This window comes from Metarhizium robertsii (genome assembly GCF_000187425.2).
Source record: "Metarhizium robertsii ARSEF 23 chromosome Unknown MAA_Scf_3, whole genome shotgun sequence".
Classification (NCBI taxonomy): Eukaryota; Fungi; Ascomycota; class Sordariomycetes; order Hypocreales; family Clavicipitaceae; genus Metarhizium; species Metarhizium robertsii.
This window is the reverse complement of record NW_011942171.1, coordinates 3,636,101-3,660,915: the sequence shown is the minus strand read 5'-3', so window position 1 is coordinate 3,660,915 and position 24,815 is coordinate 3,636,101. Positions and strand designations below refer to the sequence as shown.

At 51.5% G+C, this 24,815-nt stretch overlaps 10 protein-coding genes across 10 annotated transcripts; 7 read left to right on the top strand and 3 right to left on the bottom strand.

The window, feature by feature from the left end:
- Positions 1-400: 400 nt before the first annotated feature.
- MAA_03330 (hexaprenyl pyrophosphate synthase) lies at positions 401-1,783 on the bottom strand (the record flags this gene model as incomplete). Its single annotated transcript, XM_007821328.1, has 3 exons — positions 401-562; positions 630-1,674; positions 1,728-1,783. 3 exons carry the CDS (start codon positions 1,781-1,783, stop codon positions 401-403), a joined length of 1,263 nt encoding a protein of 420 aa, XP_007819519.1.
- Positions 1,784-2,529: 746 nt separating this feature from the next.
- Positions 2,530-3,440, top strand: MAA_03331 (ATPase, vacuolar ER assembly factor, Vma12; the record flags this gene model as incomplete). Its single annotated transcript, XM_007821329.1, has 2 exons — positions 2,530-2,826; positions 2,889-3,440. The coding sequence occupies 2 exons, from the start codon at positions 2,530-2,532 to the stop codon at positions 3,438-3,440; spliced, it is 849 nt and encodes a 282-aa protein (XP_007819520.1).
- Positions 3,441-3,908: 468 nt separating this feature from the next.
- On the top strand, positions 3,909-4,770 carry MAA_10992 (uncharacterized protein; the record flags this gene model as incomplete). The annotated part of the gene is made up of 2 exons (XM_011412937.1): positions 3,909-3,940; positions 3,999-4,770. The coding sequence occupies 2 exons, from the start codon at positions 3,909-3,911 to the stop codon at positions 4,768-4,770; spliced, it is 804 nt and encodes a 267-aa protein (XP_011411239.1).
- Positions 4,771-7,087: 2,317 nt separating this feature from the next.
- Positions 7,088-8,041, bottom strand: MAA_03332 (Protein kinase-like protein; the record flags this gene model as incomplete). Its single annotated transcript, XM_007821330.1, has 1 exon — positions 7,088-8,041. The coding sequence occupies one exon, from the start codon at positions 8,039-8,041 to the stop codon at positions 7,088-7,090; it is 954 nt and encodes a 317-aa protein (XP_007819521.1).
- A 940-nt stretch (positions 8,042-8,981) lies between these two features.
- Positions 8,982-9,524, top strand: MAA_03333 (uncharacterized protein; the record flags this gene model as incomplete). Its single annotated transcript, XM_007821331.1, has 1 exon — positions 8,982-9,524. One exon carries the CDS (start codon positions 8,982-8,984, stop codon positions 9,522-9,524), a length of 543 nt encoding a protein of 180 aa, XP_007819522.1.
- Positions 9,525-11,835: 2,311 nt separating this feature from the next.
- On the top strand, positions 11,836-12,630 carry MAA_10991 (methylitaconate delta2-delta3-isomerase; the record flags this gene model as incomplete). Its single annotated transcript, XM_011412936.1, has 1 exon — positions 11,836-12,630. The coding sequence occupies one exon, from the start codon at positions 11,836-11,838 to the stop codon at positions 12,628-12,630; it is 795 nt and encodes a 264-aa protein (XP_011411238.1).
- Positions 12,631-13,718: 1,088 nt separating this feature from the next.
- Positions 13,719-14,084, top strand: MAA_03334 (spherulin-1A; the record flags this gene model as incomplete). The annotated part of the gene is made up of 1 exon (XM_007821332.2): positions 13,719-14,084. One exon carries the CDS (start codon positions 13,719-13,721, stop codon positions 14,082-14,084), a length of 366 nt encoding a protein of 121 aa, XP_007819523.2.
- Positions 14,085-14,774: 690 nt separating this feature from the next.
- Positions 14,775-16,249, top strand: MAA_03335 (uncharacterized protein; the record flags this gene model as incomplete). Its single annotated transcript, XM_007821333.1, has 3 exons — positions 14,775-15,075; positions 15,211-15,407; positions 15,473-16,249. The coding sequence occupies 3 exons, from the start codon at positions 14,775-14,777 to the stop codon at positions 16,247-16,249; spliced, it is 1,275 nt and encodes a 424-aa protein (XP_007819524.1).
- Positions 16,250-19,949: 3,700 nt separating this feature from the next.
- Positions 19,950-22,097, top strand: MAA_03336 (Peptidase S8/S53, subtilisin/kexin/sedolisin; the record flags this gene model as incomplete). The annotated part of the gene is made up of 5 exons (XM_007821334.1): positions 19,950-20,155; positions 20,227-20,660; positions 20,721-21,232; positions 21,290-21,567; positions 21,641-22,097. The coding sequence occupies 5 exons, from the start codon at positions 19,950-19,952 to the stop codon at positions 22,095-22,097; spliced, it is 1,887 nt and encodes a 628-aa protein (XP_007819525.1).
- A 1,791-nt stretch (positions 22,098-23,888) lies between these two features.
- On the bottom strand, positions 23,889-24,742 carry MAA_03337 (chitosanase; the record flags this gene model as incomplete). The annotated part of the gene is made up of 3 exons (XM_007821335.1): positions 23,889-24,188; positions 24,247-24,591; positions 24,647-24,742. 3 exons carry the CDS (start codon positions 24,740-24,742, stop codon positions 23,889-23,891), a joined length of 741 nt encoding a protein of 246 aa, XP_007819526.1.
- Positions 24,743-24,815: the final 73 nt, after the last annotated feature.

Sequence of the window (24,815 nt, the reverse complement as noted above, 5' to 3'; positions counted from 1 at the left end):
AACCACAAGCTAGTGTTAAACAGAACTTGACTGCCTGTAAAATTCCTACGCCGTCAAAAAATTAGAGTGGATATGTCTATGACAATTCATGCCTTTTCGCCGATTCCTACCCACTAACATGTTCAAGACAACAAAAGTGAACAGTACCGCCCTCTTGCCTTGCCGTTCTATATGCATCCGGATCATGAACATAAACCCATTGTTTAATCTCCATCTCCACACCTTCCATTCGGGCCTTGTCTTGCTGTATATTTTCCCCCTAAGCTTTGTGCTTGACAGCCCAAAGTTACCTGTGAGTTTATATCCCCCATACCAAGTACAGTAATCCTACATAACAAAAGGGTCTACTTCTATCCTTTTATTCCTTTGCATATACCCAGTCACACGTATTACAGCGTATTTATTTCTGTCGCTTAATTGTTTTCTGCGCCATCTCAATAAGGCCGTCTTTGGCTTCGCTCTCGGGAAAGTCCGCAATTGCTGCGATGGCCTTCTCAGAATAGTCCTGCGCCAGCGCTCTGGTTTGCTCAATGCCGTCGCTCTTTAAAACTAGGTCGCGGGCCTAGGATGAATATGTTAGTCAAGATCATCTCAGGAAAAGAGACCATGCAGATGTTCATGCTGTTTACCTTCTCCACGTCACCCTCGCGCTCAAACTTGCGACCGACCAAAGCACCTAGTTCTGGGTTCTGCTTCCATGCAAATAACAACGGTGCCGTTGCCAAGCCCAGTTCCAGATCTGCGCCCGCGGGCTTCCCCAGATCCTTCCCGCTTCGAGTATAGTCGAGCATGTCGTCGACAAGCTGGAACGCAAGACCCAAGTTTCGGCCGTACGAATAGGCTGCGTCAACTGTAGTGGCGTCTGCATTACCAAGCAAGGCAGCCGCGCGGCATGACTTGGAAATTAAGCTGGCTGTCTTGAGATATGTCTTTTGCAAATAATAGCTCAAGGTCTCCTCGGAATATTTGGGGCTTCGCTCGTCCCGTTCCGTGTTCTTCAGCTGCATAAACTCTCCCTCGACGAGATTGGCAATTACCGTGGCCAACAGCTCCACCACTTCGACGTGCCTTAATCTGGCGAGGGCAACTGAAGCGCGTCCGAGAAGAAAGTCGCCAGCTAGAACTGCCATCTTATTGCCAAACTCTAAATTGGCTGACGGGGAGCCACGCCTTGACACTGAATGGTCAATAACATCGTCGTGGAGGAGAGATGCAGTATGGATGAGTTCGGTAATTTCGGCCAGACGTCTCTGGCTGGGGAGAATATCTAGGTTGCCATCTTTCATTTCGGGTTCGTTCGAAGTCAGCGGCATGGCTGATGGGTTTACATCGGCAAGAATCGTAACAGGAGATATCGACGAGTCAATGGCTCTTGCGCTATGTACTGTTTCAGGTTGTGGGTTCTTGGGGCAAAGATATGTCGCGCGGCTCATCAGCAGAACAATGAGCGGGCGCACATGCTTGCCCTCTGCTTGGGTATAGTACTTGGCTACCCGGTCGAGGGAGGGGTGCCCTGAGCCAAGTAGCTTACGAATGTTGCCGGTGAGGAATTGCATCTCCTTCGCGACGGTTCGCAATGGATCGATAGTCATGCCGTCCTTGGCTGCTTTTTTGACGACATTTCCAACAACGTTGGAAGCAACTTGCACGGCCGCGGCCCATGCGGAATCTCGTCTATGGCTCGTGTGTATACTCGATCTGTGTATTCTCCAACTATCGAGACTGACTGTGGGACATCGACTCTGTGCGCAGCTCGGAGCCGTGATCCTTCGAACCACGGCATGGCGAAAAACCATGGCTCCCGGCCGGAGCTGCATGGCAGGTAGGAGAAGGCGTTGTGTTGGGAAAAGGTAGGGTGCTCGAACGTCTCCGATGAAAATGATATGGTGCCGGGTCGGTTTAGGATGCGATGAAGAACAAGAGGGCTATCAATTGGGCTCTGGCAAGCTGGACATGAAGGATCGGGGGCGAGCTCTTCGTGGCCGAGTCGAAACTTTCGTTGCTGCGCTACTGTCCCAAAGCGGCTCTGACGGGTCAGTCCGGAACCCACCCGAGACTGCCCAAGAGCCTCGGAGCCTCTACTGTCACTAATGTCTGGGAGGCTCCCATTGGTCGCTCTTTGGCAAAAGCTGGATCCGAACATTGAATGCTCAAGCGAACATTGAACTGATTCAGCGAACTGTCTGGTCGTCTGTAATCCGCCGGACAGTGATGAGCCTTGAGCACGCCCAGGGCTCTTCGGTACTGCAAATAGCGGTAGTACGGCCAGGCATGTTGGCGGCCTGAGCTGCTGCCAGGCACAGGCAGCTCTACCAGTGCTGGCTGGTAGCTTAAGCACTGACCCATGTCCACTGGATTGCACATGTGGCGTCAATCCAATGGCACTGGTTCATGCGACGTCACATCTCAAGCCACTGTCGCGGCATAACGCAGCTCACGCACATCGCCGAGAGCTTTCTTCTCGTGCTCCTAACAGCCCGTTATTGCGAACCAAAGCTCCATGTCACCTCATACACTGGAGCGGTCAAGATGGTGCTTCTTACAATGACGGCGTCCATTGTGGATGGACTGGCGCAACTGGATGGAATGCTGTCTGCCGAAGACATGCAGCAAGGTACCACTGGCGATGCCGCCCACGATGGGCATCAACAAACAGACAGGGAACCGTCCCTGAATCCGCCTTCAGTTGGGAAACCCATCTCTCACCAACAAATTGTCGACATCTGGAAGAAGCTTCGAGCCAACCACAATGCGAGCTATAGCTTGGAGGAACTGCTCCGTGGCTCGCAGGTTTACGTTCCACCACCACCGCCGAAACCAGAGCCGGTTGGTCTCCCACCCAGCCCGCATGCATTTCCGTGAGTCGCTAATGTACTGAGTTGATATAGACCGAAGAATTCAAAGCTCTTATGGCCCGACTACGACACGAGGAAGCACAGCGAGCCTACGAGCGCATGGTGAACCCCCCTCCGAAAATCGAAACGTTCAACGATCGATTCCCGACATCCGCACAAGCTTTCTCCCAAGTGAATCGCCCAATGAACGCTTCGGATCTAGGCGATGATGATGTAACGCTTAGTGATGTCCATCGCCAAGTCATGCTTATCATTAACTTTCTCGTCAGTATCCTGGGAGTAGCTGGGACGCTGTGGGTGATATCACGGTGGTGGAGCTTGCCAGCTAGAATATTTCTCACCATGGGCGGAAGTATAGTCGTGGCTGTCGCGGAGGTCGCAGTCTACTCGAGCTACATGTGGAGGATGGATCAGGCGAAGCACAAGCAGAAGGCTGCCGAGGAAATCAAGCAAGTTGTTAATACGTGGGTGGTGGGTGAGCACGACCAGGGCGATAATAAGAATGACAACACGGTGTTTCTACGGCAAAAGGAGGATGACACGAATGGCACAGTGAGGAAGAGGATTACGACGGTTTCAAATTAAAGCAGCGAGAATTCAAATATAATATAGAGGGCTAACCAACCACTTCAAGCTTAGTGTCTGTATACTTTGCCAACTGGCTACTGAATTTCGGCCGAGTGGTACCGCTGAACAGAAGTCCTATACTACTACTCCGTACTCCGTAGACGAAGTTGAACAAGCTGCAGTTTTTGCCTGTCCAGTGGCTGCGCGTTCCCAGCCCCTGCATGTGACATCGCGTATAGTGGTTCTGTGTCGCCATCGCGTCGCGTGTCGCGTCTCCCAGAAGTTGCGTGGGGCCAGTCATTCAACCACCCTTCACGACCTGACACTCTCTTCGCGATCATCTTTTGATATCATCTCTCTCAAATGAAATGCTAAACCAGCCGTTATTCCCTGAGGCAATATACTTTTACAAGCCAGCCCTTTCATGGTTTCACGCGATTTCTTTTTTGCACGCATAGCTTGGCGCTGGACACCACTGGCCACAACATGATGATCAATTCTTCACCAGAGTATGCCATGTAAGTAATCCTTGTCTTTCATGGACCCCTGGGGCAGTTTCTCATGAATTTTTTGCAGAACGAAGCCGGGGATGTCACATTATTTGTCAAGGAAGCGCGACAAGCCGCTCCGAACCTATGGGCGGAAGGCTGCTTCAACGCCAGAACCACGAGGTGAACCACCTGCAAAAAGGGTCCGAATGGAGCCTCAAGCCCATATCAACATGGAGAGGAAATTACCAGCGATGCAAAATCCGTCGTCCAAGAAAGAGCAGTCAGATTCAACTTTGAAGTTCGAAAAAGAGGCGCCGCCACTACCTAGCGCCGAAGCAGCAACACGATCGTCCATCTTACAATATTTTAAGCCTGTATCGATCGACATGAAGAAGCTAGAACATATAGAAAAGAAGGAAGACGTGCATAGAAACTCAGAGCCGGCGCTTTCGCGAGTCGTGCGAAGGCGAAGGAAGGCTCGACTGCTAAGAATCAGAGCGACTTCACTGCCATCAGACGAATCCGAAGACGCTATGAGCCTCTCGGGCAGAGACGAAACAGATAGCAATGCCTCGTCGCCGGATGGGAAAAGGAAAACATTGTATGCTAGAGAGGGCAGTGTATTGAGTCAGGGACGGAGGGACAGCACTTCATCGGACATCAAGCCTGGTCTTGGGACAAGATCGGGGCGTTCACCGACAGTGCAAACAACACTGAATATCTCCTCCAAGGCGGCGTTTGCAGAGTGCAAGGTGTGTAATATTGTTTGGAACCCGCTGTACCCGGATGATGTGAAGTATCATGACAAGAGGCACAAGAATGTGGTGAGAAAGGCGAAGAGGGCGGATGACTTGTAACTGATACCCACACGATGAGCTCGTGGATAGTGAAAATATAGCTTGAGAGTGAAACTCCATTGTCGCCCGTCGGAGGAGTAGTGTTTTTGTGCGCGTGGACAAGCCAAGTCCAACGATCGAATGGTGCTTGGGGTTGGTGTTGGTGCGTTGAGTAAAATTCGGGTTGCTCCTTCTCCGGGCTCACTTGCTGGAAACGCCTGTGAATATCAGTTGCTGGATTGCCTCGGGAGGCTCGACACTTCCTTAAAACTTGCACAACTCCTACAAGTTTTTCCTTGCAACTTGCAGCCCGCTCAATCCTATTGTCTTATCTCCTCATAAAGACATTTGTCCGTAAGGTAACACGTATCCTAAGAAACCTACAATTACCCCCTGAATAGTCTTTAGTCAGACATGATGTTAACACATCCTCGAGTTGAAACCGAGAGAGAACCTCTCCCCGAATGCGTCAGTTGTGGACTGCAAGAACCCGGGTCCGTGTTCAAGTGCCCGTGCGGGCATGACTATTGCGGACAATGTATGGTGAATCTGTTAGAGCTGGCAGTGGTAGACGAATCGCTCTTCCCGCCGCGCTGTTGCAAAACGGAGATCCCGCTAGACATCATGGAGCCGTTTCTCACCAGCCGCCAAATCAGGACATTCAACGAGAAGAAGGTCGAGTTTGGTACCCCTGACCGAACTTATTGTCACGATGTGACTTGCTCTGCATTTATCCCACCGGACCTTTTATCTGACATTTTACCTGAACAAGTTGTCACTTGTGGAAAGTGCGGCAAGCAGACGTGTACTATCTGTAAAGGTCCTGGTCATGAATTGGAAGATTGTCTGGATGATACTGCTACGCAAGAAGTTATCCATTTGGCCCAGGAGAAGGGATGGCAGAGATGCTTTTCGTGTGGCAGGATGGTGGAACTTTACCAGGGATGCAATCACATCAGTAAGTTTCTTCAGGCACAATTTCCTCGTCAGTACGGAAGCTAATGCGTAAAAGCATGTCATTGCAAAGCTGAGTTCTGCTATGTTTGCGGTGTCAGATGGAAGGCATGCAATTGCCCTCAGTGGGATGAGACGAATTTATACGCGAGAGCAGCAGATATTGTCATTGTCAACAGACAACACCGTCTTGCTGACAATGTTCCTCAAATATTCAATCGTTTGGTTGACGAAGTCCGTCAAGATTTACGACAAAATCATGCGTGCGAGCATCGACGCTGGACCACTCTTCATGGCCAATACACTTGCGACGCGTGCAATAACATTTTGCCTACGCACATTTTCCAATGCCGCCGGTGTCGGACTTTGGCTTGCAGACGGTGTCGATATAACAGGCTTTAGTTTTCCCCTGAGCCAGCCTGCTGATTATTTTGGGGCTTTTGAGTTGTGTTGTATATTTACTTTGATCCTCGCGATGCTGCGAGTGCTCAAACAGCGAATATCAGCGAATTGCAATAGCGAGACAGCTGAAGAAGATGGGAGTGTATCTCTATTAGTTTTGTAGCAACGCTATCGCGGCGAATGCCGATATCTAATTACAAGTGAATTAGAGGCGGAGAGGTTGTAGGATATGTCCATGTAGTTGTCGACGAATTTGCAATGTACATGCCGCCATCCCGGCGGCTACTTCCTCACTTCGATAAGAACATGCCGAGAGTAATTTTACATATACACCGGTTCGGGGTATGTGATGACGTTTGAAAGTATATGACAGTATTCAGCACGGGATCTAACATCTTAATGCACCATGTACATAACACGACAATTAACCAGCTTGTACCCAATGCAATCCCTTTGTTGCAGCAAAGCGGAAGGAAATGCATGTAAATGTTCCCCGGTGTAGCATGTCCCATAATATATGCACGAGCAATGTGCTGACGCCTGGATGGCTTGGCAATAACCGTCGGGGAGTGTCTAGGCGACCCGCTAGAGAACTGGTATCGAGAGAATTCAGTCACTGAACAGTGTCCTTGTCTAAGCTCGTAAGTTTGAGTTGGGTGAAGAGGCGAAGATGAAGTGTAAAGTACATGGCTTGCCGGCTGGAAGCCGCAGGGTTGTCTCACCTCGTGAGTGGCGAGTTGGGCTGCATCATTCCGTGCACCCGCTGGTTTCGTCCTTGCTCGGGTATCTGTAGCCCAATTCAACCCGGAGTAACTAACCTGCCTGGCTCTTGCATGCCATGGAAGTCATCGGCACCCCGAGAATAGAGAGATCCATGGCTCTCGCTACTTGTGTCACTGAATCTGATGTCTGTTTAGGATATGAAAGCAATCGGTTATCAGGTCGTTTCGCCAGTAGCCCGGGAGCTAGTCCGAACACAGGATCACCTCGCACTATCACCAGTTGCGTCATCTCCGTTCTGACTTTTCCCGGCATTTATAACTTCATAGAATGCGGCAACGTTTTTTGGCTGTTCGTAGAAGCTATCATAGGCCCATGGGCTAAGGCGTCGCCATATATCCCGCTCGGCTTTGAGCTCCTCGGGATACTTATCGATGTTTGGGTTGCCCTCGACGGCCTTGAAGAAGGGTTCAAACGGGGGACGATAGGCGAACCACATCTTGGTGTATTCCCAGTACTCAGGGTACCAGCCTGCAGTTTCCCAGTCGATGATGCCCCTGATCCTCCCATTGTGGTATTGGATGTTGGTCGGGTTGAGATCAGCATGAGTGAACTTGACGCGGTATGCGTTTGACTTTCCATGAATTGTCTTGACCACTGGGTCGTACATCCATTCGTCAAGACGCCCACCAAGGCGCAGATATGAATGAAAGTCGTCCACATTGTGGAAGGGCCCGAAGTGAAGATTGCCAATCCGATGGTCCATCAGTGATTTTCCATCTATCGACCCGATGAAGCCCTCCTCAGGTGGTTTGAGGCTCCGTAATTGATTAAGATAACCAGCAAGCTCATCGCCAAATGCCCGGACTTGCTCTGGGCTCATGCTCGCGTAGTCGGTACCATTGCCTGGAAGTTGTTCCATGAGAATGTTGAAAGCGCCATCAGGCCGCTCGTATACCTTGTACACCTTCGGCATAGGCACCGACGTATTGGTGCGAACATACTCCATTGCTTCTACCTCGTTTCGGGAGGCATTAAGCTTAATGACCTTTTTGAATGGTAGGCGGACAACATTCCCCATCCCTCCTCGATTTCTGCCAGGCCAGAGGTACTGGCTGGCCCAGATGCGCAATCGAAGGGATACGGGCAACTTGTCTGATCGCATCACCACGCGCCGGGGAGCGATGGTATTTCTTGATGAGGATGAGGGCGCCATGTTTTTTCTTTTTTTGCGCCAGCTGCTGGATTAGAGAGGAAAACATGAAAACGTAGAGCTCAACCAACAAGCGTGTGTGCAAAGCATTTCTAGAACAAATATGACTGGAGTACTTGACAATTTATCGCCCTAGCTCCAAGGCAACACCTAGTCGCCCGCGCCCCACTATTTTGTTAGGCGCCGACCCTGGCATAGCAGTGTAACGTCGAAGCCCGGTACCTTGTTCCTGCAGACATCTGGTGCATGTGGCCAGGAGATAGCTAGCCTAAGCCCCTTTTTGCCAAGCCGCTCCATGTCGGGTTTACAGACGACACTAGCACAATTATCAATTAAGCACCCCAGGACGAGGGGTTGGTGGGAGGGGATGCGATAGATTGGCAGGGCGGCAAGTTCGATTATATTTCTAAAAAAGGCCTGATAGTACTTGAAAAGGTGCATGATACCGCCCCTAGAATAGGCCTGGGGTTGGTATACTTACCGTTCACGTTTCGTGAAGCGCCTTGGGTAGCGTTACGTAACCTCAAGGAGACGTTATAGCCAATAATAGGCTTGTTGTGTATAAGCACGCTGCCTTGGGTCTCTGAGAAGTCAAGTGCTGCCGGCCAAAAGGTTGGGACGCAGAATCTTTCTGAGAGAGTCCATAGGTATATAAAACGCCACTCAGGCCTACTGAGTTAAGTTTCTTAAAAGTGTAACCAGTCACTGCCCAATATTTTGCCTCATTATTGCCTGTCACACAGGTATTTAAAAGATACAAGTGGTTGAAGTCTCGTTTTCACCGGTCACGTCCTGAGCTGTGGCTCGCAGCCTTACGCCTTCAAATTCTGAAACATCCCCGTTATCTTTGATCATTTCCTCTCCAAGTGAGTTCCGGTGTGTCCTATATCCCTTTTAGTATGCAATTCAAATACCTAACCTATATATAAGCCGACGCTTCGTCATGCCGGGCGGCAAGTATCGGGTTTCGGTTGCAGGCTTCAGACGCGATGGCATCTCTGACGACCCTTCCCTGGAGACAACTTATGGCCACGCCATGTATCATTGGGGTATTTGGGTAGAGCCAAAGAACACCCCAGGAGCGGGACGCCTGTATCACGTGGAAGAGCATCCGCCGATGAACAGCGCAGAGGGCGTAATTCCTGGAGGCTGGAAAATGGAGCCGCGCAACTCTGATGCCCAATCTAGCCGGCGTTTGATCGGGCGGATAATGATTGGCAAGCTCCCGGCCGGCAAGGGTTACCACGAGATCGAGGCTCTTCTGCGTCAGGTTCCGGCACCAGTCGAAGGCAGTAGTGAGAATTGTATTACCTGGACGATGAATGCAATACGTTTACTTCAGGGTCAAGAACCGACTCCCTGGGCAGAGGAGTTCGATGTCGAAGAATTCATGGACCACGCTTATAGTCGCATTAAGGGCTGGCACCGTCTGAAAGACTGGTTGTTCGCCGGCTACAAAGAGAGCTATGTAAAGCGGAAGTTTTGATTAGGTGAACAAGTAGTAGAATGAGGGACTAGTAGACTCTATTTCTGGCTTTCTAATAGTCGTATATTCACGTTCTGCGTTGGATGATTGACCTTGATGTGCACCTTCGCTCCTTGCGAGGGATTTCTATTCTTTTGGCTATGAACAAGCTATCGTGTCGGATAATTTACTGGAAATCACGCATTTAGAGCTGGGGGGCATGCATGGGGTGCTGTAAGTGTCACGGCAGCGAAGGGGAGCGTCTATGTTCGCGGGACCCGGCCTGAGAAATTTCGCGAAGCGGTCTGACGTGGAGTTGCTTGTCTCTTTAGGCACCTTAAACTTCTGGCGAGCTGTCGAGACCGCTTAGCTTTGGTGTTGTCGGCGGGGTTTCCAGCCCAAAGTCATTATCACCGTCACTGGAGGCTACGTCTATATCGTCCAGGGTTGAAGGGGCGTAAAGCGATCCGGACTGGGCATCAGAGAGATCTCGTAGCATCGACTCTCGCTCCGTTGTAGGGCTGATCTGAGATCTATTATGTAGACCATGCTCAGCGATTTGAGGAACATAGGATTCCCGTGCTCAATAGATGCGGTGTCCTTCCAAGGAATTCACAGATGGATTCGCAGAACCATGACGCCGACCGGCGCTGTTCGAGAAGCCGGAGGTGTGTTAAATCTGGGAAGATGGATAATGCTGCCCGCAGTCAAAAGATGGACTATGTGAAGAAGAACCCAATGTCACGATGTTCTTTCTTGTCCGAGGAATGTCGCTGTCCACGACTTGTCCGGTCGTTTGGGTTCTTGCGGGTTAAAAAATAATAATAGGCTGACTGATGCTGCGTATCTCTGACCCTGCCAACTTGGATAAATGGACTGGGTGCACCTTCAAAATGAAAGGGGCCATTTGTGGATGTCTGCCATTTCTCAATGCGCCGGGATTGGCCTGGATTCAAGATTCGCTGATGCTGCCAGCGGCAGTTTTGTTCAGTCCGATGGACGTTGAATGGCGTTCGCAAATGCTTCAAGGCGTAAATTTCGGATACAGGCGCTTGGTCACCATCATATCGTGCCTCGAAACGCGCATCTCGCTGTTCGCGCTGAAGGGAAATAGGCAATACACATCGACGTACCCTATGCTGATAACTTTTGTATCGCTTCGGGCCGTGGGGGGAACGTGTTTTCGACATCTGGCGTTTGATCAAAGTGCTTCTGTTGACAGATCTTGAAATTTTGGCGGAGAGGATCCACTCCACCTTGAGAGGAGAGCAGTCCACGTTTTGCAGATCCACCAACCGGATACTGTGTTTCCGTTCTATTTTCTGGTGCCGTTTTGAGGCTGTGCTGCCAACCATGAATCCTTGATACGGGAAACAACTATCCGAATGCATCTCATGCAAACATGCAAAGGTAATCATTGTCTGAATCAAGGTCCATATCAATGCTTATTGAGATGCATGTTTCAGCCGGAGAGCGCCGAATGCTGCCAACCGACTCGCCAAGACGGACAGCAAGCTCTGATGATCATGAGGGGAGATCGACACCCGCCCATGTTTCTGGAAATTAAGTTGTGTTCGATTCTTGTCGGCTTCAAACATTGAGCATTGTATTGCGGCTAGCAGGTATGAATGAAATGAATATCCCTACAGCGATACCAAATTTGGGCGATTTCTCACGCCCCGTTGCCGTGTGGACATTGCGAAGCCCCTTTGTGCCAGCACAATGGAAACCTAGAACACCGTCGTGACTCGTCAGCCCCAGCTGCATGGACGTGTAAACATGAACAAAATTCCTTCCCGGCGATCCGGGACATGGATGACAGGATGACAGGATGAAGGATGACATGGAGCTGATAACAAAAGACGGCTAAGAGCGCGGCTATTTCTCCTCCCGTCAACCCTCAGCCATGCTGATCTTAGACGCAGCCGACCTGAGCCACATGGATAAGCAACCCACTCCAGTCAGGAAACAAATCCAGCCAACCAATTGGAGCTGTAGAGATGTTTTGCAGGGCAGATTTTCTGTTTTTGGAAATGGGTCCAGGCATTGTTGAATTGTTGCATTGTTGCATTGCTGGACATGGGAATAGCTGCGCCGGATATACAAGTTATTCTGATGGATGATGTCCTTGCTGTGTTGGGTCCTTGCAAAATGGAGTAGGCCGTGCAAGTCTGTAGAATCATTGTGACGAGCAGCATGATATAAGACCGTAGCTCTTCCCATGAATCGAACGAACTGAATCCATCTACATTATCGTCTGAGCCTCAACCCTCTTCAAAGCATTCCAATTCCTCCCAGCACAACACTTACACACTCATCTATCTATCCAAAGATGCATCTGACTGCCCTCTCTTCTCTCATCCTCTTGGCTGGTGTCACCACAGCTGCTCCCTCCAAGCGAGCAGGAGATTCTAGTGCCGACATCAATGCCGTCCTCCCTCCCGTCGTCAAGGTCAACACTCGCGCTGACAACGCCGACCTTATCACCAAGCTCATGACTGCCCCAACGCAGGCTGACCGGCTCAAGCTCCTTGACCAGCCCGGCGATTTTGTCTTCGACTTCAACGTTGACGACAAGGTAGCTGGTTCTGAAGCCAAGGGCAAAGGCGGCTCTACCGTCTCTGCCATATCCAAGACTTTCCCTGCTCTCGTTGGAAACGGTGCCGCCATGACTGTTGGTTTCCTCGGGCCCTGCGGCATGAACACTCCACACGTTCACAATCGCGCCACTGAGCTCAACTTTGTTGCTCAGGGCCGCCTCGTCACCAATTTCGTCGAGGAAAACGGCGCCACGCCCGTCTCAAACACATTGACCAAGTTCCAGATGGCTGTGTTTCCCCAGGGTGCTATCCATGTTGAGTTCAACCCCGACTGCACGGATACCGTGTTTGTTGCTGGGTTCAACAACGCCGATCCTGGTGTTCAGACTATTGCCCAGAACTTTTTCAGCCTGCGGCCTGACATTGTGAGCTCGACACTCGGTGGTGTGCAGTCGTTGAATGGTGCAGACATTGAGTCTTTCCGGGGCATGATTCCTGCCAATGTTGCCTTGGGGATTGACACGTGTCTGAACAAGTGTGGTATCAAGCGTAATGCTAAGCGGGACATCAATGAACTTTTTGCATAGATGACTTTTGGGCGGGTATGGAGCCGATTGGCCTTGTTTCTTGGACTTTGGACGAAGTGATGGCCATGAGCGATCTGATGATGTCATGATTAGTTTATGTACATAGTATACAGTGATTGAGTACAAACCTTTTTTTTTTAGTTCAATAGAGTTAGATGAGGCAATAGAGTTAGATGAGGCAATAGAGTTAGATGAGAAGATTATCTTACCAGCCTGACAGCATGTTTCGGGTACGTGGAGTTTTTTATGCGCAGCTCTAGATTATGTGATGGCCGTGAGAGTTGATAGCGCCTGCTCTTTTGACGTCTCTAGCTGCTGGCTGGTGAGTCCAACGCGATCTGGAGTGTAACTTGACACCGCACTCGCAAAAAATAGTGACAATTCATCGGGGTATCAAAGTAAAGGGCACCAAATTGATGGCTTTTGGATCCCTGCATTATATTCTCAAGGCCTGTGTTGCGAATTGCGTCGTTGTAGGGAGCAAATTGACACTTAACATCTGAAACAGGGCCTCCCTGTCGACGCGCGGGGCGAAGGTCCGTGACTCCACGTGGATCTGAGTGTCTGTTGCTCGTCGGCTGCAGCTGCCATAATCTTCACAAGTTCACACTGTCTTCTGCTCAATACTCCCATCTTCCCCAGACCCTTGAGCCCGTTTCGCGTCATGAGACACTACCCGCCATGTGAGCTGCTTTTCTCAATACCATGCATGAATCCCGTGGCTAACCCTGAGTTTCCATTCCAGGATCGACCCGGCCATTCGTCTGCGACGGGCCATTCACGTGGGAGACAGCCTCCTTGCCATACGAATCCTCAAGTCTCATCCACCTCTCCTCCACAACCCCGATTCATCGCTACCCGGGCTATCCAACTCGAACCTACATCTAGCAGCATCTCTCGGCCACAAGGACATATGTGAGGCTCTATTGAAAGCCGGCCACGAGGACCCCTGCCCTGCCCTGAACGACAATCATCAAACAGCTTTGATGCTGGCTGCCTCCGCTGGACACTCGGAAGTTGTGCATTTACTTTGCGAATATGACAGAAGCTGCATCTTGCGACGAGATGTCAGAGGCCGTGACGCCATTATGGAGGCCAGCATGGGTGGCCATGATACTGCGCTCCAGATCCTTTTGACTTATGTGCCGGGCGGCCCACGTGAAGCGGTCCAACGGGCCGATTTGGAAGGCAATACAGCTTTACATTTTGCGAGCAGCAATGGGAATTTACTCGGACTGCGAACTCTACTCGCAGCCGGAGCCGACGTAGAACGACGGAACATTTGGAACTGGACTCCTGCTGCATACAGCGCCACCGTGCAATCCGAGGTATATCTCAAAGGACTGGTGACTGAGGTCGAGAGGCGGCAGCAGCTGAAGAAAGAAATCGAAGCTACCAGGCACAAGAAAGCCGGGGCAGTGCGCGTCGTCACTGCGGATAGCGACGATGATTAACGGGGATTTCTCTCTCCTGCTGGGCAAGAACGTACATGCGCCGGGGAAGAATGTTCTGACCCAGACTTGCGACGAATAGCAAAGGATAATATTAATACCATACCGCTCCACACGCCTACGCAGAAAAGTCTGGCACAATGCCCAGCAAACTCAATGGTGCGAGTGCGGTCTGCTGAAATGATTTGCTGGCCAATCCCCTATCTCTGTGAGACGAAGTGATTGTATCTCACAAGCACACTAGTACATTCCTGGCTGGCGACTCTGAATCTTTGCTTAGCTGGCAGTACGATCTGCTGCAATGACAGAGGTTTGTTTGCGTGGGACGTTGCTGAGGCGCATAAAGACACGTCTGGTGGAAAATCCAGTTGGATGAGCCATCTGATCTACTCACAGATGACAGTCGGGTGATTGGATGCCTTCCGGAAGACGTATTTCCATGGCTGATTAACAACTCGCACGACTTGATCGTCAGAAACCTGACTCTGAATCAATTGTCTTGACCAGCCCTCGTCTGACTATCAGATCTCTTGTCCGTACTCTCGACTCTGACGCACGATAAAGGGGCCGAGTAACCTGTGTACATCGAATTGCGTTCTCTCTCCTCTCTACCATCCCTTGTATCTGTCACTTTTGAACGGAGACTTGCTTCCAATATCGGTCTCGTTTTCGTGTGCAAACTACTTTAACCTGATGCCTGCTTCGCCTCGTGTCCAGCATAGGACCATTGAAGTCGACGAGCATTTCCTTCCGTTTCCTGCAGCCAAGCTCGTTGTCACACAATATTTTGCGACTTGCGACGAGACTTTCACCTGTGCGTGGATCATAGTCGGTGCTTTTTACGATCGTCACGGTCGACCTATCTGGAGCACAGAAATACTGATCAGCCGAATTGACAACGAGTCGGACTCGGACGGCGGTGATTCTACTGGTGATTCCGTCAGCGAGTCTACAGATTCTTGTTACGACGGCGAGGAAGAAGAATCAGACTCTGGTAAGTAACACCGAAATGATGCCGCAATGTCACCAGTTTGCTCGCTCTTCCTGGTGGTGGCCTTGCGTTACTTTCATCTGTGTCTGCCTCATCTCGAACCATACACGATTGACCCATTTTGCTGACGATTTATAGTGGCCGGTTCGGCAGCAGAAGAGAATCTGAACGTTGACTTGCCAGTCTCGCACACAGCCTACCCTCATCCATTTCTTCTACCCACACCGGCAGCTCCTGTTCCCACGTATATTGCTCCGCCGGCTTGGGATCCGGTTTCTCAAGGGCCAGTTCCCGGTCACTGGCGGGCAAGCTTCGACGTTGGCTCAGGTCGTTGGGTCCATACCTGGCAACCTCTGTTCTGAATACCTCGAATATCCCATCATCGTACGCCTCCCCTTAGACCACACCTGACGACAGCGTGTACGAAATGTCTGGAGGTTGGAATCCCATCACCGGCCGTGACCCAAGCGGCACACGTCCGAACCACGCTCCTTATGGGGCCCCTCTTCCCAGCCAAGGCCAGCCCTATATCTTTCATTCTGGCGGGCCGGGATATAATTTTGGTACAGTACCTCACTACAATACGTGGGCAGGATTCTCTTACACTATGCCCCCGTTAGCAAATCCGGGAGTGTACCCTGCTAGCTATGGGCCCCAAGCCGGCCCAGCAGGCGGGTATTACACTCAACAGACCTTTGCATACCAGCCCAACGGAACAGGAAATATCCTCCCACGCCAGCCGCAGCCTTGGCCTGCGATCGATCCCACGATGCCCGCCGCGCAAATGACTAACTCAACAGGAGGCGTGGGTTGCGAGCCCGGCTATAACCTGTTCTTTGCCGCCGAGCACACAAAGGCTCATGTTTTTCGATCCAACATTCCCCCCTGGCAGCTGCCCGCGACGGCCCAGCTTCCCTTCAAAGCCGTCCACATCCCTTGCAACACGACCCTCGAGGAGTTGCTGAAAGGATTTGGCTGTACTAACCCCGTGCCGAAGAAGAACAAGGTGTTTGAGATCCAGAGCGCTGGTGGTGGAAAATGGTACAAAGGTCTGGAGGTAAATGGCGGAAACAAGGATCTTGTGAAGAAGTCGATCAAGGAAATTGGTTGGGATGCCACAAGGACTGGGAATCCACGTGAAAAACCAGTTGTGTGCTTGTGGTTTTGCAAGGACTAAGGACGAAGGACGAGGTTTTGGGGTTTTCTATTTTTGATGAGCGTTTGGTACACGATGAACGCCATTGTTCTTTTGACTTGGAGGAATCATTTGGGACAGAGTTGATGAGTCATTTCTTTCCTTTTTGTTTTGTTTTTGGCCCTGTTGGCCTGCAGCCTTGTGCAATCTCTGGTTGTCATTATTGCATTGGTGCAAGATTCGTGGCCAAGGCAGATTGGGGTAGAGCGGTATTGGGGAAGGATGTTAGTTCATTTCGATCGGGTGGGCATGATGTAGTTTCATGTTGATGGCAATAATATCGCTTGACTTGACTTGAATTTTTTTTAATCGGAAATAGTGAGAGTAGGCTACTGCTTAGTGTCATGTGCTCGTATAAACGGCCAGCAAATGTAAAAGGTGGCATGGATGCAATGGCATCGCTCCAAAGGACGGTGCTGCAAGAATGACGGCTGCAGCAGGATCGGTGCCTATCCCTGCCTCCTGATTCTCACCGTGACAACGAGGGAGGACGTCAGGGTGATGGTATTCACTGTACTTTGCAGAGTTGGCCGGCGTCGTGAGGAAGGACGATGTAGGCCCCTGTGCGCCGGCAGGCAGGCGTGTAAGTGGTGGACAGGACGGAGCCGCGGAAGATTTAGAGCTATTGACGGGACAGAGACAACTCTATTGGTTCGAGGTGTGATTCTGCTGCTATCAATGCCATTTCAACATCTGCAGACTTGTAGGGGGGCCGGGAGGTTGTGTCTCTTTGCAATCATTTTTGGCTGGTCACATAGCGCTTCAATGGCTTTTATACCCACGAGTGCGACGTGAACATTTCGTTTTCAGGTCCTGGAGCCGTTGGCTTTTGCATCTGGTTGGCTTGCGTGGAATAGTGACAGCGTCTGGTTCGCTGTTTGCGTTGGGACCATGGCTAAATATTCCTCGGGCCTGACGTGTTTTCATCAACATGTGCCGGCGACGACGGTCCACGGTTGAACGTCCCTAGAGATACACCTGGTATATTCAGGCTTTTTAGTATCTGGTAGATTTCAGCATCTCTTGGAAGGAATGGTTATGTCGACTCAAATCTATGCGAGTGTCGTGTGCTTCCCATGTAGACTCACCTCTATCAATAAGGTGCCGACCTGGTGTTTCCGGATGCCATGACAGTCTGGGTTGTGTAGTTTCTTTTCGGCTTCCAGGTTTTGCATGCCGATGCAGCCTTACTGTACAGCGTTCAAGATCTTCCAGCAATCTTGTGCGTTCTCGTCTCGAATGCCGATCCGGATTTTCCCACACGTATCTGGACATGCAGCTCTGGCCATCTATGCAACCGCTCGTCTGGAAGAGACAGTTTTCAGTTTTGAGATTCACGTTCAAGCCAATAACCGAGACTACTTTTTGACAGAGGCGCGAGTAGGCCAATGGAAAACTAATGTGGGATTATATCGTCACTCATTCGTGGTTGACACTGGACAGCACAAGGGAAATATACAGAAAACGGGACGGAAGCGTGGCTCGTCAGTGGCTAGATGGGCTTTCACGCCATAAACAAATCACTTCATTGAAAATCAGTCCCGACTCTGCGCGCAGGCTGTCTGTCGAAGCTCTAGTCAGCGCACGTCACCCGCGCCATTCCCATGAGAGGACCAAACTATCCCTTCATCTCGAAAGAGGCAGCGTAATCGACGACAAACAGGCTCCCGCAGTCAAGCGGATGTCTGCAATTCCCCTCAGCCCGTACATGGTTTCTCCAAAAAAAAAGGGGGGGGGGGGGGTTCGTCCAGAAAGATAGCGCGCGTTGCTAATCATGGATTCATGGACGGTTATTCACCCGCTTCTAGGGCTGAATGAAGAAGGAGGTCTTGCGAGACACACGACACGAGACGAACTCCAACGGTTCCTGATGTTCCAATGGTCCACAAGCGGGGATTTCCTGGCTTGCTGAGCCGGCTTGGCACAGTTGCGTCGGCTATGCGGCATCGTGAATCCGGACAGCGTTGCATCCGGGAGGCGTTCGAAATGTTGCATGGAACCGCACCTGGGAGTCTGCGACCGCTTGCTGGACCGCTTGCTGCAAGAGCCATGGCACTCTTGCAACTCTCAACTTCTCCAACTCGTCTCCTCCTGGACTCGGTTCCTCCTGGCGTTGGAGGAGGATGCCGTCATAGGACCGGGTTCTGCGCATGCGCACGTGTCCTGAGAAGTCCGGTGTACCTTCCTAATTACGACTGCATTTTTGATGTCGATTCGCTTAGGTACTATCCCTTTGTGTCGTGAGTTTCCCAATCTGCTGACATCCTTTCGTTTCAAGCAGGTCAGGAGAAGGCGCTTGTGTGTTTCCGAAGTCGCTGACATGTGGCGCTCCTCCAACGGCCAGAGACCCTCGGTTGCTCCGCACGATTCCCCTGGTGATCCATCTCAAGGTTGGAGAAAAAGCTTACTCGAACCAGACCCTTTGACATCTAGTATCGCCGGTTGTGAGAGGCTGGAGTTGTCGAGGGAGTTTAACCATTTCATTCATACGTGGGGTATGAAGAAACGCCCGGTGCGCAACACGATTGTCCATGGAAAACAGACAATCGCATTTCAATCACTGACGCCATCCTAAAGAAAGATGGGATGTTGGGCGACGTCGTGTACGATGCGACGCAGCGACGTAGGCCGGCCCCAAAAGGGAAGATGCTGAGCCCAACGTCAAATGTACACGATTACACGTCGTTTTCTTTCCTTGGTGTTTGGGCTTGTCATTCGGCGTGCTAACCTGGCCATGTTGCATTGGGCACCCAGATACGTTGCCGTTCAAGGCTCTGATTGATCGTGTGCCTCGCCGTCTCGTTGTTCGGATGGCTCGCTAACACGCCATATCGCGACGCTTCACATGCCTGAATAGTCCACCTCGTACGGGTTCATATACTGTAGATAACAGCTTCCAGATAGCGCCGATTCCGGACCCTTTGCCATGGGCCTGCCCACCATGTCCAAGCCGTCACCTCGTCCAAGTGGCCTTTCTGTTTGCATGTCGCTCCCTATACGTCATTGGCTTGTAGAGACGTGGACCATGTCACCTTCGCGGTGCTTGCCCTATCGATCCCGACTGGAAACCCGCCTGGTTTTTGGAGATTAGTATTGCAAAATACGAGTCCATACACTGTTATCGTCATCTGGACGTCTTGTTTACTCCGTCGGCAAATGAGCCCGTCTGGCTTCCGTGGCAGCGTTTCTTAACACGGAAGGTCCTCTGCCTTGATGATTTGTCTTTGGGCTCCGACTGTTTGGACAAAGGGTAGTCTCATTACTCAAAGGGGTTCTGTTGTCTTCACAATATGAGCATATGACTTGCTCCCCTAGGCATACGGGTGTAGATTCTAGCGTTGTACTCTCTCGTTTCGAAGTGCTTGCCAAGGACGGAAGCTAACAATGGCATCGTTTGTTCTCTCACCGACTGGGAAGGTCGGAGGAATATGCGCTGCAGATGAACGTAATATGATGCTCTGGTTCATTGATGTGCCCTCGGAAGACCATGACTGTATACCGGGGTGTGGTGGGCTTTGTGATGACGAGCAATCCCAGGAACATGACGATTCATCTCTGATAGTTGCTTTTTCGAGCATAAAAGGGACCAGATTCCTCACTCATGGATGTTTCTTTCTTGAATCATCATCTCCAACACTATATCCAATCAACACAGTTGTGTGTTGTTACAGAAATAGTCAGGATGAAGATCAGCCTCATTCTTCTCAACGGCCTTTTTGCCGGAGCCATCGCCGTCCCAACCGGTTCAAACACTATCCACGAAAAGCGCGATGTGTCCAGTGGTCGATGGACTAAGCGTGAAGCTGCCGATGCCAACACCAAGGTCCCCGTGAGAATTGCTCTGAAGCAGAAGAACCTGGACAAGGGCATGGACTACCTCCTTGCCGTGTAAGTGGCATAATTCAAAATATCAAAACACCACTCTTGGAAGGGGTTTCAATTTTCTGACCTGCTCACAGCTCTGATCCCTCCTCTGCCAAGTATGGCCAGCATTATTCCAAGGACCAGGTTGTTGAGCTCTTTGCCCCTGATGAGAGTTCCATCAACGCCGTCAGGAGCTGGCTGATCAAGTCTGGTGTCTCTGCCGACAAGATTGCATTCCCCCAGAGCAAGGGCTGGGTCGACTTTCAGTCCACAGTCGGACAGCTGGAGTCAATTCTCAAGACCAAGTACCACATGTATGACCACATCCAGGCTCGAAACGCCCACATAGGCACGGATGAGTACTCGCTCCCCAACGAAATCTCAGACCTCGTCGACTTTATTACTCCCGCCGTCGTCATGTCACAGACAAGCAAGCCCTCAAACAAGGTCAAGCGAAATGATGGCCGCATCCTCAGACCTCACAAGCCGCTGTCGGCTGAAGTTGCCAAATTGCTGGCAGCGCATCCTGGTCTGTAGCGCATTCAAAAAGCCCAAGATGCCTACCAAGACTGACAAATTCCTCGCAAAGACTCTACCGATAACTGCGCCAAGTACATCACACCCGCGTGCATCAAGTCTCAATACAACATCACCGACGGCACATTGCACGATGCCTCAAACCGCATGGGTATCTTCGAGATATCCGAAGATGTCTACTCCCAGGAAGACTTGGACTCATTCTACGCCAAGTATGCCACAAACATTCCAAAAGGCACCGGGCCCAAGATCGACCTGATTGATGGCTCCAAGGCTCCCGTTGGCCAGGGAAGTGCTGGCGGCGAGTCCGATCTGGACTTTGAAATAGCCATTCCCATTATTTACCCCCAGGGAACGGAGCTGTACGAAGCTGCTACCGAGAACGACGACATTTTCAACACCTTCCTTGACGCCGTGGACGGCAGCTACTGCAAGGACCCCGGCGACGACCCTACTGTTGACGGAAACACGCCGAATGAAATGTGCGGCACTTTCAAAGCCGCCAACGTCATCTCGTTCTCCTACGGCACCGCCGAGGCCGACTATCCGACGAAATACCTTCAGGTACGAAGAAGAGGCTCGCCTGTTTTCACCAACACCTGTACTAACATGAAGCTGTAGCGCCAATGCGACGAGTTCATGAAGCTCGGTCTCCAGGGCACCTCGATTGTCTTGTCGAGCGGCGACGACGGAGTTGCCCGACGATCAGGGTCCTGCCTCGGTCCCAAGGGGGACATCTTCACCCCCGGCCAGCAAGCCAGCTGCCCCTACGTGACTTCGGTCGGGTCTACCGTCCTCCTTGCCGGCGGGGAGGAGATTGCCACCGAGACCTTCTCCTCGGGTGGCGGCTTCAGCAACATCTGGTCCACCCCCGACTACCAGAAGGATGCCGTCTCTAGGTACGTTGATGATTGATGATACCACAGTGCACACCTCGTCCTCGTTGCGAGTCTAACAAGAAACGCCCGAAAGCTACTTCTCCAAGCACGACCCGGGCTACAAGTCTTACACGACCGGCAACGGCACCATCCCGACCACGGGCGGCATCTACAACCGTGTCGGGCGCGGGTATCCCGACGTCGCGGCCCTCGGCGACAATGCTGTCGTCGTGGTCAACGGCGAGCCGAGCACCTCGGGGGGCACGTCGATGAGCGCCCCCCTAGTCGGCGCCATCTTGACGCGCATCAATGAGGAGCGCATCAAGGCCGGCAAGAAGTCCGTGGGCTTTGCGAACCCGGCCCTGTACAAGAACCCGGCCATGTTCACCGATGTCGTCAGGGGCGACCAGTCCAAGGGCGGGCCCAACGGCGACGGCCAGCCCAGCGCCTGCGGCAACAAGGGGTTTTCTGCTGTTGAGGGCTGGGACCCCGTCACCGGGCTGGGAACACCCAATTACCCGGCTATGCTGGAGTATTTCCTGAAATTGTAAGGGGAGTGTGTGTCATTACCCATAAAGGAAGGCCGTGGTCAAACAAGCACCCGTGCTTGTCAACTAGGGCCCAAAGGAAAGTTGTGAAGCACCATGCCGCTCTCTTCATAAATGGTAAGATTGTCGCTGGCCCTGGCAGCAAATTCCAACGTTCCAGCTTCTCGCTCCAGTCTTCTCCGCTCCCTTCTTCTTGTGCGCGCCGTATCGGTCTGTTTGGGTTGTTTTGGCTGTTTGACCCTTGGGGGTTTTGCTGGTGGTATGGGCTTTCGAGCTGGAATGGGAGAGCGAGGGATTTCCTCAAGGGCCACCAGTACTTCAAGTACGGCTTTGCTTGGGACCACATACTGGGTTCGGGAGTCTTGAACTGCGAGCATCAGAGAGCCTTGAGTACAAAATGAGCATCATCCCCAGCGGCATGTAAGTTATAGAAGCGAATTCCCAGTAAATCCAGAAGCCTCTCTGAGCGAGGTCTAAAATCAAGCTGGAAAGGGAATCGCGACACCGAGACAGTATCGAGAATATAGCGTGCTTGTTGGCCGATATCAAGCTGCTGCAGGACCCTCATATCCTCTTGAGCGCCGTGAAAGACTAGAAGATATTATCGACCTTGAACAATGGAATCGAACTCTGATTTCAATTCAGAGAAGATGATGGCTTTAGTTTCGCCGAACAGAAATCGATGACATGCTTGACGAACATGATTTCCCTGTCCAACAGTGAGTTGGAAGGATTAAATACCATACCCAAGTTGGCGTCCTCCAAGGCCAAGGGGTTGTTGAGTGAATGATCAGAATAGCCCAAAATGTGTCGCAACGCCACGACGGAGGGATGAAGAGCCCCTTTAGGGGGCGGCGGACCAGTCATGCCTAGAGCAGGGCCTTGATGCGAGCGATAGGTTGGTATTGTTCAAGACGGCTGTTGCAGGGCTGCTGAATACGGATGCTGCTGGTGACGGACGCTGTTTCTTCGGACGGCTATTGCTGATTTGCTCCTTGCGAGTGTAATCTTGCAGACGATGTTGCTCAAGACGGGTCTTGCAATTTCGCTCGCTACGTACGGATTGTGCATTCTGCTATATCAAGATTGAATTTGGTCGACGTTGCGTGGAAGGATGAGTTTTTGGTTGGCGGGAGGGGACGAGACGAGAAGGACGCGAGAGAGGGCCATTTCCATGGTTAATGCTAGCGGGAGGCACGTGGGAAACCGAAACATACCTAGGTACTTAAGTAAGTATGTACTTACTTTACCTACCTAGGTAGGTACATATGTCATGTCAGTACTTAAGTGCCTACCTAAGGTACTTGAGTGGAAAAGAATGAAACTAACTTGGAAAGGAAGTCTAGTCGAAGTAGCGGATGAGGAGGATGAGGAGGAAGGAGGGAGGGAGGGAACGAGTCAACCGCCAGCGTGGAAAAAAAAAAGTAATTGATGGCCGCCCGGGGAATTGCACCACTGGCTGGAAGTCAAATTGCCCGATTTTGAAGCGTCGAGTGAACAAGACTCGCGCCCCTGGATAACGCGCGGGTCGTTACATGTAGTTATACTCACCTGCACCAGATCTCACCTCCAGGGACTTGGAAGACTGCATCCGTCGCAGAGATGAAGCGAGATTCAAAGCACACAACATGCTGGAACCAACTTGCTCCGGCGGGCCAAGGCATTCTTCAAATCCCGTTACGATCCGCGACGAGTCTCGAGTCAATATTATACTCTACCGAACCTAAGAGGCTCCTTTGAACGTTGGAGGAATTGGCAACATAACTGTCTTGGTCAACTTTCTATCCGCAACAGCTACTGCTCTTTTGTGAAGCCGCGTCGGATACATTCATCTGAGCCCGGCAACCCTGCGACAAGCTCATCCCCCAAAGCCTTGATGCTATCCATGAAGCTCAGGGTGCTGTTCGCCCGCCAGTCGGCACCGTCCTTGCCAATGACGGCCTTGTCCCCGGGGAACCCAATATATAATGTATCCTTGGCATCGTGGCCCTTATTGCCACTGAGACCTTCGTTGGGGAAGCACAACTTGCCTAGGGAAATGGACGCCTCGCCCGTCAAGTTTCCTCCGTTGACGTCGCCCCAGACACCATATAACTGGACTCGGTCAGGACATCAACACACTCGTCGGCAACCAAAGGGGGCAAACACGTACCAGCTGATTGTCGCAAACAACAGCCATGACGCTGAGCGGCCGCATGCCGTGGTCTTGCGGGACAAAAGTCGGCGAGCCCTCGGCGTTGCCAAACACTACGTAGGGATGGATATGGGCATCCAGGTCCGGGATGCCGAACTGCGATACCTCCTCCATAAAGGCCGTCTGCCCCTGGCCAGTGGGGTCGTTGGCACAGTCACCTGTAGAGTTGTTCGCCCCGTCGCAGTCAATGTCCATGTCGTCATATCCATTGCTGCTCTTGAGGAAGATGGCGTTGGCCAGGTCGCCGCAGTAGACGGTGCCGTTGGTCATGGGACTCGACAGCGGCGAGGAGCAGCTGCCGTTCTGCAAGTCGTCACGACATTAGTGTGCATTGCGTAAGACGGGCAGGCGGACGAACCTTGTGGGCATCATAGATGGCTCTCAGCTTGGGAGGGAGTTGGTAGGCCGAAGCCAAGGCGGCGAGGGTGACAGCGGCGGAGACGGCGTAGCGCATCGTTGTTGGATAGTCTGCAGGCGGCGTGTTGCTAATTGCTTAAGATTTTCTTCTTTCTTTACAGCCTTAAAAG